The 13,529-nt window shown below is 38.5% G+C and overlaps 1 protein-coding gene across 4 annotated transcripts in view; it reads right to left on the reverse strand.

The window, feature by feature from the left end:
* Positions 1-1,850: 1,850 nt before the first annotated feature.
* The window catches only part of LOC144685892 (protein FAM114A2-like), a 31,932-nt gene continuing 20,253 nt past the window's right edge, over positions 1,851-13,529 (reverse strand). For all 4 annotated transcript variants that reach the window (XM_078550896.1, XM_078550895.1, XM_078550897.1 and 1 more), the window contains exons 11-14: positions 12,861-13,000; positions 7,593-7,665; positions 7,068-7,121; positions 1,851-4,271 (exon numbers count right to left, since the gene is read on the reverse strand). In XM_078550896.1, the coding sequence (XP_078407022.1) occupies positions 4,170-4,271; positions 7,068-7,121; positions 7,593-7,665; positions 12,861-13,000 (369 nt within the window). In that variant the 3' untranslated portion in view covers positions 1,851-4,169. The remainder of the gene's footprint in view (positions 4,272-7,067; positions 7,122-7,592; positions 7,666-12,860; positions 13,001-13,529) is intronic.

Below are 13,529 nucleotides of genomic sequence, written 5' to 3' on the forward strand. Positions count from 1 at the left end.
TATTATCCCTCATTGTAAATGCTAACATAGAAAACAGTTGCCTGGCACATCATCCAAACTGACATAAATCATGAAAAACATGACATACTGACTGAGCTATACAGTGCATGCAGGTACACTATTTCCGCTATGAAGCCAAAATTGCTTATTACTTTTAGCTGATGGCCACCGAAGTGGCGCCTACAGATTTAAAGTGAATTGACCAATATTCAATCCTAACTCTGAATGTAGAGGAACAAACTTAAATTCACAATTAAAGATATACAGTAAGATGCGCCAGGATTGAAGCTTAAACCCTTGGTTGCTTTAATATACTATTTGGACCACCCAGAATTCTGAGCTGCTACTAATTTACTCAATGTGAGAATGTAATTATTAAATAGAAGAATAAGTGGCACATTGTCCTTTAACTTTTGAAACCTGGATTTAGATCCAATCCTGACTGAAGCAGCAGAAGTATTCTCTTTCTATAGGCCTTAGTACTTAGTTAAAAAGCTTGGACACTGAACCCCACCGCTAGAGAGTGAGGAGTTCAGAGCTGAAAACTTTCTGTAACATGACATCTTTCGGTAGTTTCACTCAAGAAAACAAACATTATTTAAAAATGCCTGGATGTAATCTTTAAAGAGATCCATTCCATTTGCCATTGATGCTATGGAATTTCATGAGAACCTTTTGGCATACACATATGATCAGTCTTTGTTGAATACCAAGCATTTTTTTAAACCAGCAACATGAGTTAATAGCTGCTATGAATTACTTAGCTGTAGAGCTACTTTCTCCTGTATGGTTATCTTAACGGGAATTTTTTGCTCATTTTGGTTCAGCTCAATTTTAAATTGTCAGTAACAAATTAGTGAGTGTAACATTTACGCCAGTCTGCCAATTTACTGTTAACTGAACCTCTTGATTTAACTCTCTTAACTCATTCACTGACATTCTAAAATTAAGTTTATTGATTTTTTTATTTCTAAAGAATGTACCAAGGTAGGACATGATGCAGAAGATTAATGCATAAGATGACCTGTCAACATAACTCACTATGTAATCTGTTCAGGGTAGGAATCACATTAGCTTTCAGTTGCAAGTTATTGTACTGTCTAATAATGATCAATAAGATGTTGCAATGAATAGTTTTGGTCTTTCAGTTTCTGCTTGCATAACAAATATTGACCGGTCAGTCACACCATATTGAATGTGAAATGTTGCTAGCTGAGGATTTTTGACTTTTGATTGGGGTATCACTTTTGCCTAACTCAAAAGCTTGTGGGTTCAAGTCCCACTTTGGAGAGGAGCATTGAATCTAGGCCAACACTACAATGTACTACTGAAGGAGGGCTGCATTTTCAGCAGTCCCATCTTTCAAATAAGATGTTAAAGCCTGTCTGCCTCTCATGGTGGACATAAAAGAACACATGGCACCTGAAGGAAAGCAGAAGAGTCCCAACATCACAGAAACAGATTATTTGGTCATTTTGGTGATTGTGGGATCTTGCTGTGTGTAAATTGCCTGTTATATTCCCCTACAGAACAAATGTGATTGCACATTAAAAGTATTTAATTGGATATAAAGTGCTTTGGTCACCCTGAGGTTGTGAGACACTCTTTATAAATGCAAGTTCTTTCTTTATAGAAACAATTTCTATTATATTTATAATTATTATATTTTGTATTGGACATATAAAAATATAAGATTACAATATATGAATTTAAAATAGGGACTGAATTACAATTATGCAGTTTGGTCCAATTATCCCCTGGCTGCAACTTCTCCAACTGAAGACTACACTTGGCTTTGACTCGGAATACAGCTGGTATGTATAAGTTGATGGCAGACATTAACTGGAGAATTTACTCCAATTATAACCAGCACACAACTGATTTATTCAATGACACTTGCTCATGGAATAAATTCTACATTCAGTGACTTATCGCTAAGCATATTTTGCACATTATTACTGGGTAATGGCTAATAAACTAGATAAGCACCAATAAATTTATCATTTCCTGATTACCACAATTCATCTGTAATATAAAAAGCTTTACAAAAAATAATTTTACATAATGTTCCATTTTACAAGTTGAACATAAATAGGTTGATTTGAAGCAATCATTTTTTTAAGTCATGAAGAACGGATTCTCGAAAGTCATGAAAAACAAGATAAAGTCCAATAAATTATGAAGTTTTGATAGTGTTTTGTTTACAAAGGAAACAAATGAAGCCATGGAAACATACATCATCACTAGGTATGACAGACATTAAATGAAAATGCAGAATATTTATAATAAATGAAATAGTTTTGCATTTCCCTGCATTCCTTGGCGACCACAAACTTCCTGAAATTGAAAGTAAGGTTAAGTAAATACAAATTCCTCCAGGCAATACTGGGCTCAGTTAAGGGAACCAGCCACTTTAATTTGCAACAGCTAATGAATAGGAACCCAAATAACTGACAATGAAGTATCATCCAATATCTGGATGCATATATACAACACTGCTGCAGTTGTAGTTGAATAATTTATTGGTGCTCAATTTAAGACAATACATATAAATGGGTTGCATAACTAGACAACAGAGCAGCAAAAGAACAGGTTTCAAAACTCAAAAGCCTTTTTTTCCTTTGTTAGAAGGGGGCAAATAACAGTTTAATGTTGCTGTTACAAATATACTTTATCCTAATTATGGGTTGATATCAATATAGGTTATGTAAATACAACCTCTTGCATTTATAGAAGCACCTTTTCTTGTCTTACATAGAGACGTACCACAAAACGCATATTTCAATCAAAAGCCAGTCAATGTGCCATTGCATTTCAAGTATAATGAACTGCAGTTGCTGTGGCACAACGAGGTGAGAAACTAGCTTATCTGTTAAAAGTATTGGTGAAGGAAGGATGTCAGCCAGAAAACTGACATGGCTCCCTGCTGCTCTTTGAATAGTGCTATGAGAGCTTGAACTATAGAATCAGACAGATCAGACCTTGGTATAACAACTCATCTGAATGAAAAATGGACAATGCTCTCCTGAACTTCTCTCAGCATGGATTTTGTGTTTATCTACATGTCAATTCAAAGTAATTCATTGCATTTCTTTGAAACGTTTGAGGTACACGATAAGAAAATACAGATTACCTAAAAGTGCATTTAGTTAAATGGTCAGCCTGGCACAACAAAAAAAAACTAGTGGCACAGTATTTCGCTACAGTTCGGTCACTTTCGTGCATTCTCCTTTACCATATATAGTTGCATGAAAGTTGATCTCATGTAAAAGTTGACCCCATAATTTTGGCCTGAAAAATGCAATTTTTCATATACCTCCTGTAAAAGTTGACCCCAGTTTTTCAGGGAAACAAAGCCCAACAATTTCAAAACCAAAGTATAATCCTGACGATATTAATGATTTGGTTTCATTGTAAATGCTTAAAACATTTATACATTTAAATTTTGTTTTTATTTATGGTTTGTAATGTTATAAAATAAATAAATGTTAGTTAATAATATGAATGCTTTAATGTTACTGATTTTTTTTTACTTTATTCCATTACGATGGTCTATTTTAGATTTCACTTGGGCCCAAATCAAGCACAAGTCAACCCCTCGAAAAAATTACCCGTGTTAAAAGTTTAGCTGATGACTTTGGGCCTAAAAAGTTGGTCTCAAAAATTTGACTTTTACACAAGTACATACAGCACTTCATAATTTATATAGCAATGCCAAATTAATATTTCATACTGTAAAAAGATAATAATGAAAATAACTTTTGTTATGTATAGCTATTACTTTATACTGGGTGCTGAAAAATATATTTAGAGGCAATTAATTACAAGGAGCATGAAGCTGTCACTCAAAGACAAAAGTTTTGATTTTAAGAAAATCTGAGCATCAGATCATATGCTGGACTTTAATATCTGAATATTATGGTACATTCTTGCAGAAATGGGACTGAAGAGAGAAAAACATTTTTTTTAAAAGATTGATTCATTGAAGCTTTTTATTCTGAGGTGGGATTTTTTCTTCTTCCCTCCGTTGAACTTCACCTCCCCTCAGAATCCATGTCTAACATAGCTCTGATTGTTGCAAAATGCATCCTAAAATAATCCACACTGGTAGTTAAGTGTTTGGCATAAAATTCATGAAGATTTCATATCAGACAAGTAAATTAAGCCAGTCAGTGTGCAGTGGTGTCCAAGCGAATCTGGATTTGAGACATTTGAAGAACTGGAAGCAGGAGCTGGAATGCATCCTGAATGTAAGTTGCACTGTTGGAAGCCTGGAAGAGAAGTTTAAACATGTTACAAAATACTGGGGAGAGATTTGGCCAAAATAATTACTTCCTCATATTCACAAGCATGGCAGCAGAAGGATAAACAGGTGAGTTTTGCATTCCTGCCTCTTCATTTGAATTACTAGATGAACTTTACATGTATAATGCTGGGATCTTAGAGCCTTTATTGAATGCTAGCAAGCCTTGTTTTTCTTTCTTCTAAGCTTTCTTTTATAACTAAACTAGAGTGAAGGATCAATACTGATGATCAGATACCACAGAAGTAGCAACTGAGAGAAGACCAGAGAAATGAGGAAGTTGTGATCAAGCTAGGATTTTAAAAACCTCAAAGTTGTCACAGATAACAAATATTGAGGAAGTCAAGCGCTGACAGAGTTTTGTATTCCAAGGACAGCATTTCACACAACTTGCAGGGACCTTCCGTATTTGGTCCTATGAATAATTTTATCTTTTCTCCTATTGGCTGGCTTACACAGAGCAGTTGTTTAAATTAGCAGTCTGCTTTCATGGTGCTGTTACAGAATGGCAAAAATGGAAGATGCACATTGCAAGCTTTCACAGGGTGAAATATTAAAAGTTAGATGCGTGTAAACACATCATTTATTAATCCACAATTATTAAAACAACTGATTTGGAAAACAATTAAGATGGAAGGGCAATGGACCACTGGCGGACAATAAATGATTTTATTATTTTTTAAATTAACTTGCATATTTTGTGCCATGTCTCGAAAGGAAATTCTCTCCTTTGGCAAATTGTTTAATTTTCTAATATCCTTTATGGTATTCCATTTGCACCTGCTGTATATATGAGCCTTGCTGTAGACAAATATATTTACAGACTTCTACAGAATGCACGAGCAATATTTTTGTGTAATGGAAACTTAGCTTCAATAAAAAAAAAACTTGGATTTATGTAGATTGTCATGTCCTTAGGATGTTCTAAATCCATGGATCCTTGGATCCAATGAATGTAGGAACATAGGACTTAGGAGCAGGAGTAGGCTATTTGGCCCTTCCAGCCTGCTCTGTCATTCAATAAGATCATGGCTGATCTGGTTGTGGTCTCAACTCCACTTTTCCGTCTGCCTCCCCATAACCCCCAATTCCCCAGTTTATCAAAAATCTGTCTAACTCTGCCTTGAATAAATTCAATGACCCAGCCTCCACTGTCTTCTGGGCAAGAGAATTCCACAGACTAATGACCCTCAGAAAAAAATTCTCCTCATCTCCATCTTAAAAAGGAGACCTCTTATTCTTAAACTGTGTCCCCTAGTTCTAGTCTCCCCCGAAAGTGGAAACATCCTCCTGGTATGGAGTATCTTTGAAGTGTAATCACTTATGCAAGTAAATTTGGCAGCCAATTTATGTACAGAGCAATCTCCCAAACAATAAGATGAAATGACTCATCATATTCTTTTTGATGCTGTCAATGGAGACATTGAGCTAAAAATTGCTGCCAAAGAGTGCTAGATTTTCTATAAAACATATAAACAATCTTCAACAGAAAATAATTACTTTTGGTCATAGAGTCATAGAAGTCTACAGCACAGAAAAAGGCCCTTTGGCCCATTGAGTCTACGCCAGTCAAACAAGTACCTAACTATTCTAATCCCATTTTCCAGCACTAGGCCCATAGCCTTGTATGCCATGGCATCGCAAGTGCACATCCAAATACTGCTCAAGTGTTATGAGGGTTTCTGCCTCTACCACCCTTTCAGGCAGTGAGTTCCAGATTCCCACCACCCTCTGGGTGAAAAAATTCTTCTTCACATCCCCTCTAAGCCTCCTGCCCCTTACCTTAAATCTATGCTCCCTAGTTATTGATCCCGCCACCAAGGGGAAAAGTTCCTTCCTATCTACGCCCCTCATAATTTTATACACCTCAATCGTGTCCCCCCTCAATCTCCTCTGCTCCAGGGAAAATAACCCCAGTCTATCCAATCTCTCCTCATAGCTAAAACTCTCCAGCCCAGGCAACATCCTGGTAAATCTCCTCTGCACTCTCTCTAGTGCAATCACATCGTTCCTATAATGCAGATTCCAGAACTGCATGCTATACTCCTGCTGTGGCCTAACCAGCATTTTATACAGTTCCAGTATAACCTCCCCTGCTCTTATATTCTATGCCTTGGCTAATAAAGGCAAGTATCCCATATGCTTTCTAAACCACCTTATCTACCTATCCCGCTACCTTAAGGGACTGGTGGACATACACACCAAAGTCCCTCTGATTCTTGGTACTTCCCAGGTACTTTGACTTTTAACTGGATGGTTTGGATTTCAACTAAATGATCATGCAGAAAGAAGAAATAAATATCTTACATTTATGTAGCATCTTTCAGAGTATAATTACTGTTATTATGTAGGCATCCAATTTACACACAGCAAGGTCACAAACAGTAATGAGATAAATGACCATTTACCCTGGCATGTTTTTGGTGGTGTTGGTCAAGTGATAACTTTTGGCCAGAACTCCCCTGCTTCAAATAATGCTTCAGAATATTTTACCCACACCTCAGTGAGCAGGTGAGGCCTTAATTTAGTGTTGTTTCTGAAAGGTAGCACCTCCACCAATGTATTACTCCTTCAGTACTGCACTGATGTGCCACTCTACACCATGTGCTCAGGTCCTGGAATTGGGCTTGAATTCACAATCTTCTGATTCCAGAGTCAAGAGTGACACCACTGAGCCAATCTGATACTTATGGAGTGACATTTTGGTTTATATGTGATGAGTTCAAACAATTAGTGTGTGTAAATTGATTTAGATAAAATTTACCTCCAAAAATACTCCAGTAATTAATGGATTAAGAACCTCTACCTTCTCTTTAACCTGTAAAGAAAACAGAGCAAAGTGTTTTGTGCGTCTAAAGAAAACCTTCAAAGATAAATACTGGAAGAAAAGACAGTAAAAATATATTTAATATATTAAATTAAGAAACCTAAGTCATAGCCAAGAAACAGGAAGCATATATAATTTTTTCTCATTCAACCGAAAGGAGAGTGAAATCCTGATCACAGGCTTCATTATTACTGCTGAGGAGTGAAAGAGCACATGAGCAGCAGCATCAGATGAACATTTAATTTTTTTCTCCCTTTTCCAAGTTACAAAGTTCTGATAATGAAGTTCATTTAACAAAATGCCCCAAATATGATAAGCTGATTGAATCTCACTGGATGTAACTGACAGCCATCTATTTGGGAAGTCAGTGTTGTAATTTCTATACTACATCTCCAGCCACTTCAACAGATTTTATAACTTGATTTAAAGTTCTGCATCAGAAGAAAAAACTCAATTCCTTACCCCCATTCTTGTCAGGCAGGAGGTAAATTGTTTAGAAAGAGCAGCCACTTCCTTACATAAGACAATAGTCACTCTGTAAACAGAAACTGGAATTAGGAAAAAATGTTCAACAATTCAAAAGAAAACATCTGCCCTTGAAATTTTCCCAAGTTGTTCTCTCTTCCTCCTGGTCCTGAAAAAAGTATGTTATCTTCTTCACTATCATCCATTTGGGAGGGAGGGATAATTCAACATGGAATAATAAATGAGGAGAGTTATGAGAAGAGAAAAGTTGGATATTATCAGTTTACTTCCACTTGCAAGGTGGAATGCTGTAATATGTACATTCCATCAAAAACTGATTACAGGCAGCTCCGCTATGCTGGATAAACCATGATGTGGTAGACAGATTAGTATCCCAGGTTGTCTCAAAAAGCATTTGGTCATTCACAAGTTAGAAAGCTATGCTAAAATTATGACATTTTTAAAGATTATGTTTTATGCTACTTATGATTTTAGTGTCCTTTCTATAATGGGTTGTCCAAACCTGCACACAGCACTTGAAGTGGCTTAACCACCCTTTTGTAAAAGTGTTCCATTGCTCGTTTACTTTCTATGCCCCTACCTATAAAGTCTAAAATGTCATGGGCCTTTCTAGTGGTGTTATTTTCCTGACACATAGATTTTTAAGAGGTGAAACTGGGATGGCAGTGCAAAACAGACAAAAGCAAATCAACATCTCATTTCCATCTACATTCACAACTGCATCTAGTAACATTTCGGGGAATGAAGCTCACAATATTCTACTTTGAAGCACATGCACTTCAACTTAAAAATGCCAAATAAACCTTCTCTTCTATTCTGGGAGTGGTTTAAAATTTCATAAAACAACAACAAAAAGTTCTACAAGTACTCAGCAGGTCGGGCAACATTTGTGGGGACAAAAACAGGGTTAACATTTCAGATCGATGGGCTTTCGTTAAAGCTGGGAACAGTTAGAAATGTAATAGATTTTAAGTAAGTGAAAGGGGGTAGGCTAAAAAAAGAACAGGGAAGATCTGAGATAGGGTGAAATACAGGACAGGTTAAATGACAGAAGAGTTGGTGATGTAGGCCAAAGGAAGTGGTAATGGAACAAATAAAGAAACAAAAGGCGTGTCTATAGGAGGTGTGAATGGCAGAATGATAAACAGCTGCCATCCAAAAACCAAAACAAGAGATAAAATAAGATCCCCAAATCTACAAAGAAAAAGATACAAGTTGGGGGCACAGATTACAGTCTTAAATTGTTGAACTCAATATTGAGCCTGGAAGGCTCTAAAGTGCCTAACTGAAAGATGTGGTGCTGTTCCTCAAGCTTATATTGAGCTTCAATGGAACATTGCAGAACACCGAGCAGAGAGAGATTGATGTGAGAGCAAGGGTGAAGAATTAAAATAACAGGTGACCAGAAGGTCAGGGTCATACTTGTGGACTAAGCAGAGGTGTATTCCAAAAAACAGTCACCCAACCTGCATGTGGTCTCCCTAATGTAGAGAAGACTGCATTTTAAGCAATGAATACAGTATACAAAATTGACAGGAGTACACGTAAATCACAGTTTTACCTGGAAGGACTGTTTGGGGCCTTGGACGGTGATGAAAGAGGAGATAAAAGGGCAGGTGTTGCATCCACCATTCTTGCATGAAAAGGAGCCGTGGGAAGGGGGCAGAGTGTTTGGAAAGATTGAGGAGTGGACCAGGGTGTCACAGAGGACACGGCCTCTTCGGAATGCTTATAAGAGAAGGGAGGGGAAGATGCATTTGGTTGTGGCAGAAATGGCAGGGAGGATGACCTGTTCAATATACGAACAAACGAAATAGAATCAGAAGTAGGCCATTCTCATGCCCCTCTGCCATTCATTGAGATCATAGCTGATCTGTTTGTGTTTCGAATTCCATATTCCCATCTACCCTTATAAACTTTGATTCACTTGTCTAACAAGAATCTATGTACCTTTGCTATAAAAATATTCAATGATCCCACCTCCACCACCTTCTGAGGCAGTGAGTTCCAAGGTTGCAGATCCCTGAGCAAAAAAATTCTCCTCATCTCTGTCCTAGAAGGGCAACCCCCAATTTTCAAACAGTGCCCCTAGTTCTGGACTCACCCACAAGAGGAAACATCCTTTCCACGTCCAGCTTGTCAAGGCTGTTCACGATCTTATATACTTCAATCTGGTCACCCCTCACTCTTCTAAACTCCAGTGGAAACAAGCCCAGTCTGTCGAATCTTTCCTCATAAGAAAACCTGCTCATTCCAGGTCTCAATCTGGTAAACCGCCTCTGAGCCGCCTCCAACGCATTTACATTCTTCCTTAAATAAAGAGACCAAAACTGCACACAATATTTGAAGTGTGGTCTCACCAATGCCCTGTACAACTGAAGCATAACATCCTTACTTTGATGTTCAATTCCTCTCGTAATAAAGGATAGCATTCCATTAGCCTTCTTAATTACTTGCTGTACCTGCATAAAAACTTTTTGTGACATGCACTAGAACCCCTAGATCCCTCTGCACCTCAGAATTCTGCAGCCGTTTTCCATTTAAGTAATACTCTACTTTATTATTCTTCCTGCCAAAGTGAACAACTTCACATTTTCGCACATTAAACTCCATCTGCCATACTTTTGCCCATTCACTCAACCTATCTATATCCGTCTGCAATCTCCTTATGTTCCCATCACAACATACTTTCCTATCTTTGTGTCATCTGCAAGTTTAGTTACCATGCCTTCACTCCACTCATCTAAGTTATAGACATTAATTGTAAAAAGCTGAGGCCCCAGCACAGACCCCTGTGGGACTCCACTTGTCACATCCTGCCAATCAGAAAAAGACCCACTTATGCATACTCTCTGTTTTCTGCCAGCCAGCCAATCTTCTATCCATGCTAATACATTAGCCCCTACACCGTGAGTTTTTATTTTCCACAATAACCTTTGATGTGGCACCTTATCAAATGCCTTCTGGAAATCCAAGTACAGCACGTCTAGGGGTTCCCCTTTATCTACAATGCATGTTACTCATCAAAGAACGCCAATAAATTGGTTAAGCGTGATTTTTCTTTCACAAAACCATGCTGACTCTTCCCGATTACCTTGAGTTTCTCTAAGTCCCCAGCTACAATCTCCTTAATGATCAATTCTAACACCTTCCCCATGACAGATATCAAGCTAACTCGCCGATAGTTTCCTGTTTTCTGCCTCCATCCCTTCTTGAATAAAAGGGGAGGGAGGCAGAATGTAGAAAATTAACACCAACTAATGTGGGAAAATGTGAAGTTGTTCACTTTGGCAAGAAGAATAAAAAAGCAAAGTATTACTTAAATGGAAAACGGCTGCAGAATTCCAAGGTACAGAGGGATCTAGGCGTTCTGGTGCATGAGTCACAAAAAGTTAGCTAGCCACCTCTTTTAAGGGGTAGAAGGCGAGGACAAGGGAACGCCTTTCATGGTTCTGGGAGGGATGGGAAAGGGTGAGTGGAGAAGTGCGCAATATGGTTGAGGGCCCGTCAACCATGGTGGGGAAAATCCTTGGCTGAACAAAAAAGGAGGACATATCAGAAGCACTGGTATAGAAAGTTGCACCATCAGAAAAGATGCGACTGAGACAGAGAAACTGGATTGAAATGGAATCGTTACAGGAAGTGAGGTGTGAGGATGTAGATTCCTCCAAAAATGGGCCCTAGTTAAGTTGGGCTTTTGTAGGATATTAGGAACATTCCTTGTTCCAGTCCTAGTCGGGTCCCCTCCCTCACCTCTTTCTGGTACATTGATGATAGTATCGATGCCATTTCCAGCTCTTCCTTTCAATTGTCAAATTCTACCAATTCTTCCAATTTCCACACATTTCTCACCTCCACATTGTCCATTTATGAACTCTTCCCTTTCCTTCCTCGACTTTTCTGTCATCATTTCTGGGGATAGGCTATCAACCGATACTCACTATGGGCTAACTGACTCCCACAGCTCCCTCGACTCCACTTCCTCATACCTTGCTTCCTGTAAGGACTCTATTCCATTCTCCCAGCTTCTCCATCTGTCACATCTGTTCAACGATACAACCTTCCATATCAACATTTCAGATATGCCTTCCTTTTTTCTCAACTGAGGATTTCCCCCACCATGGTTGACAAGGACCTTGACCTTGTCCATCTCATTTCCAGCACTTCTGCGCTTACCCCTTCCCTTCCTTCCCAGAAACTCGTCCTCACTTTTTACCTCACCAGCTTCCGTATTCAACAGATTATTCTCCGCCATTTTCACCAATTTCGGCAAGATACTGCCATAAAATGCATCTTCCCCTTCCCTCCGGTTCCAGCATTCTGAAGGCACTGTTGCTTCTTCAATCCTCAATTACCCCAACATCCCATCCCCTTCCTACTTCACCTTTCCATGCATGTGCAGGAGATACAATGCCGACCCTTTTACTTATTTTCTCCTCACTGCCCAAGGCACCAAACACTCCTTCCAGGTGAAACAGTGATTTATGTGTACTTCTTTCAATTTAGTCTAGTGTATTCACTGCTTACAATGCAGCCTGCTCTACACTGTGGAAACCGCTTTGGGTGACTGCTTTGCAGGTCAGTCCACATTCCTAACTCCAAGCTTCCGGTCGCCTGTCATTTTCATTCTCCACCTTACTCTCACAATGACTTCTCTGTCCTCAGCCTCCTGCAGAATTCCAATGAAGCCCAAGGTAAATTTGAGGAACAACAAGTCAGCTTTCAATTAGGGATTTTATAGCCTTCTAGACTCAACACTGAGTTGAACAATTTTACATTGTAACCTCTGCATCCTCTGTATCCCTCACTCCACCAAAACACCCATTTTGTTTCCTTTCTCTTTGCAGGTTTTGGTTTTACTCTTATTTTGCTTCTGGACAGCAGCTGTTCATCGTTCTGTCATTTACATCTCCTCTAAATACATCTTTTGTTTCGTTATTTGTCCTATTACCATTCAGTTTGGCCTTGCACCACCAATCCTTTTGTCATTTAATCCCTCCTGCATTCTACCCTATCAGACCTTCCCTTTTGTTCTTTTCCCTCCCTCCCACTCTTTCACTTGCTTAAACCTATCACATTTCTAACTTTTCTCAGTTCTGACGAAAGGTCATTGACCTGAAACATTAACTCTTTTTCTCTCACTCCACTGATGCTACCTGACCTGCTGAGTATTTCCAGCATTTTCTGTTTTTATTACAGATTTCCACAGCATATTACTTTTGTAACATTATTAAAATCTCATACTTTGACAGAGTTTTGGCACGGTCCAATGTGCCTGCATCTTTGTCCTGACTGTGAAGAATGAGTACTGCCACTTTATGGAACTGTTCAATGGATCGAGCAGTGAGTTCCGCCAGGCTTCTGATAGCAGATGCATGGATATTCTGTGAATTACACAGAGACATATGATAAATTCTGAGATTAGGACAAGCAGTGTACTGCCTTTCCCCCCCACCCCCCACAATAAATTCACATATTTAAAACCAAGAATTGTAGTTAAACCAGAATTCAGTGTACTTATTGGGTAATAAGATTTAATGGAAACCCTCATGACATTGAGATGCTGATTACAAATCTTTGTCTTCCCTGTTGAATACCATGCAGCAGGAGATGGGAAAACTACCAAGTCACACATGAAAATACAATGTAAGTTTAAGGTGCACAATTTATTTATTTGCAGTACAAGAATGCTATGCATTGGTGCATATGTGTTCCAAGACTGTGTGGACATTTAAAGAGTCAGCTGCCTGTTCCGGTGATAGATGGAGCAAACACGCTTATTTAATATGCAATGCCATCATATTGCATTTGTTTGCTGAATATATTTCTAAACATTTGTGTGATCAAGACAACACATTGTACAGAGTTGCTTCGACAGGGAACTCATCAGCAACTGTCACCCAGCAGTGCCAT

This window comes from Cetorhinus maximus, chromosome 10 (assembly GCF_964194155.1).
Source record: "Cetorhinus maximus chromosome 10, sCetMax3.hap1.1, whole genome shotgun sequence".
Classification (NCBI taxonomy): domain Eukaryota; kingdom Metazoa; phylum Chordata; class Chondrichthyes; order Lamniformes; family Cetorhinidae; genus Cetorhinus; species Cetorhinus maximus.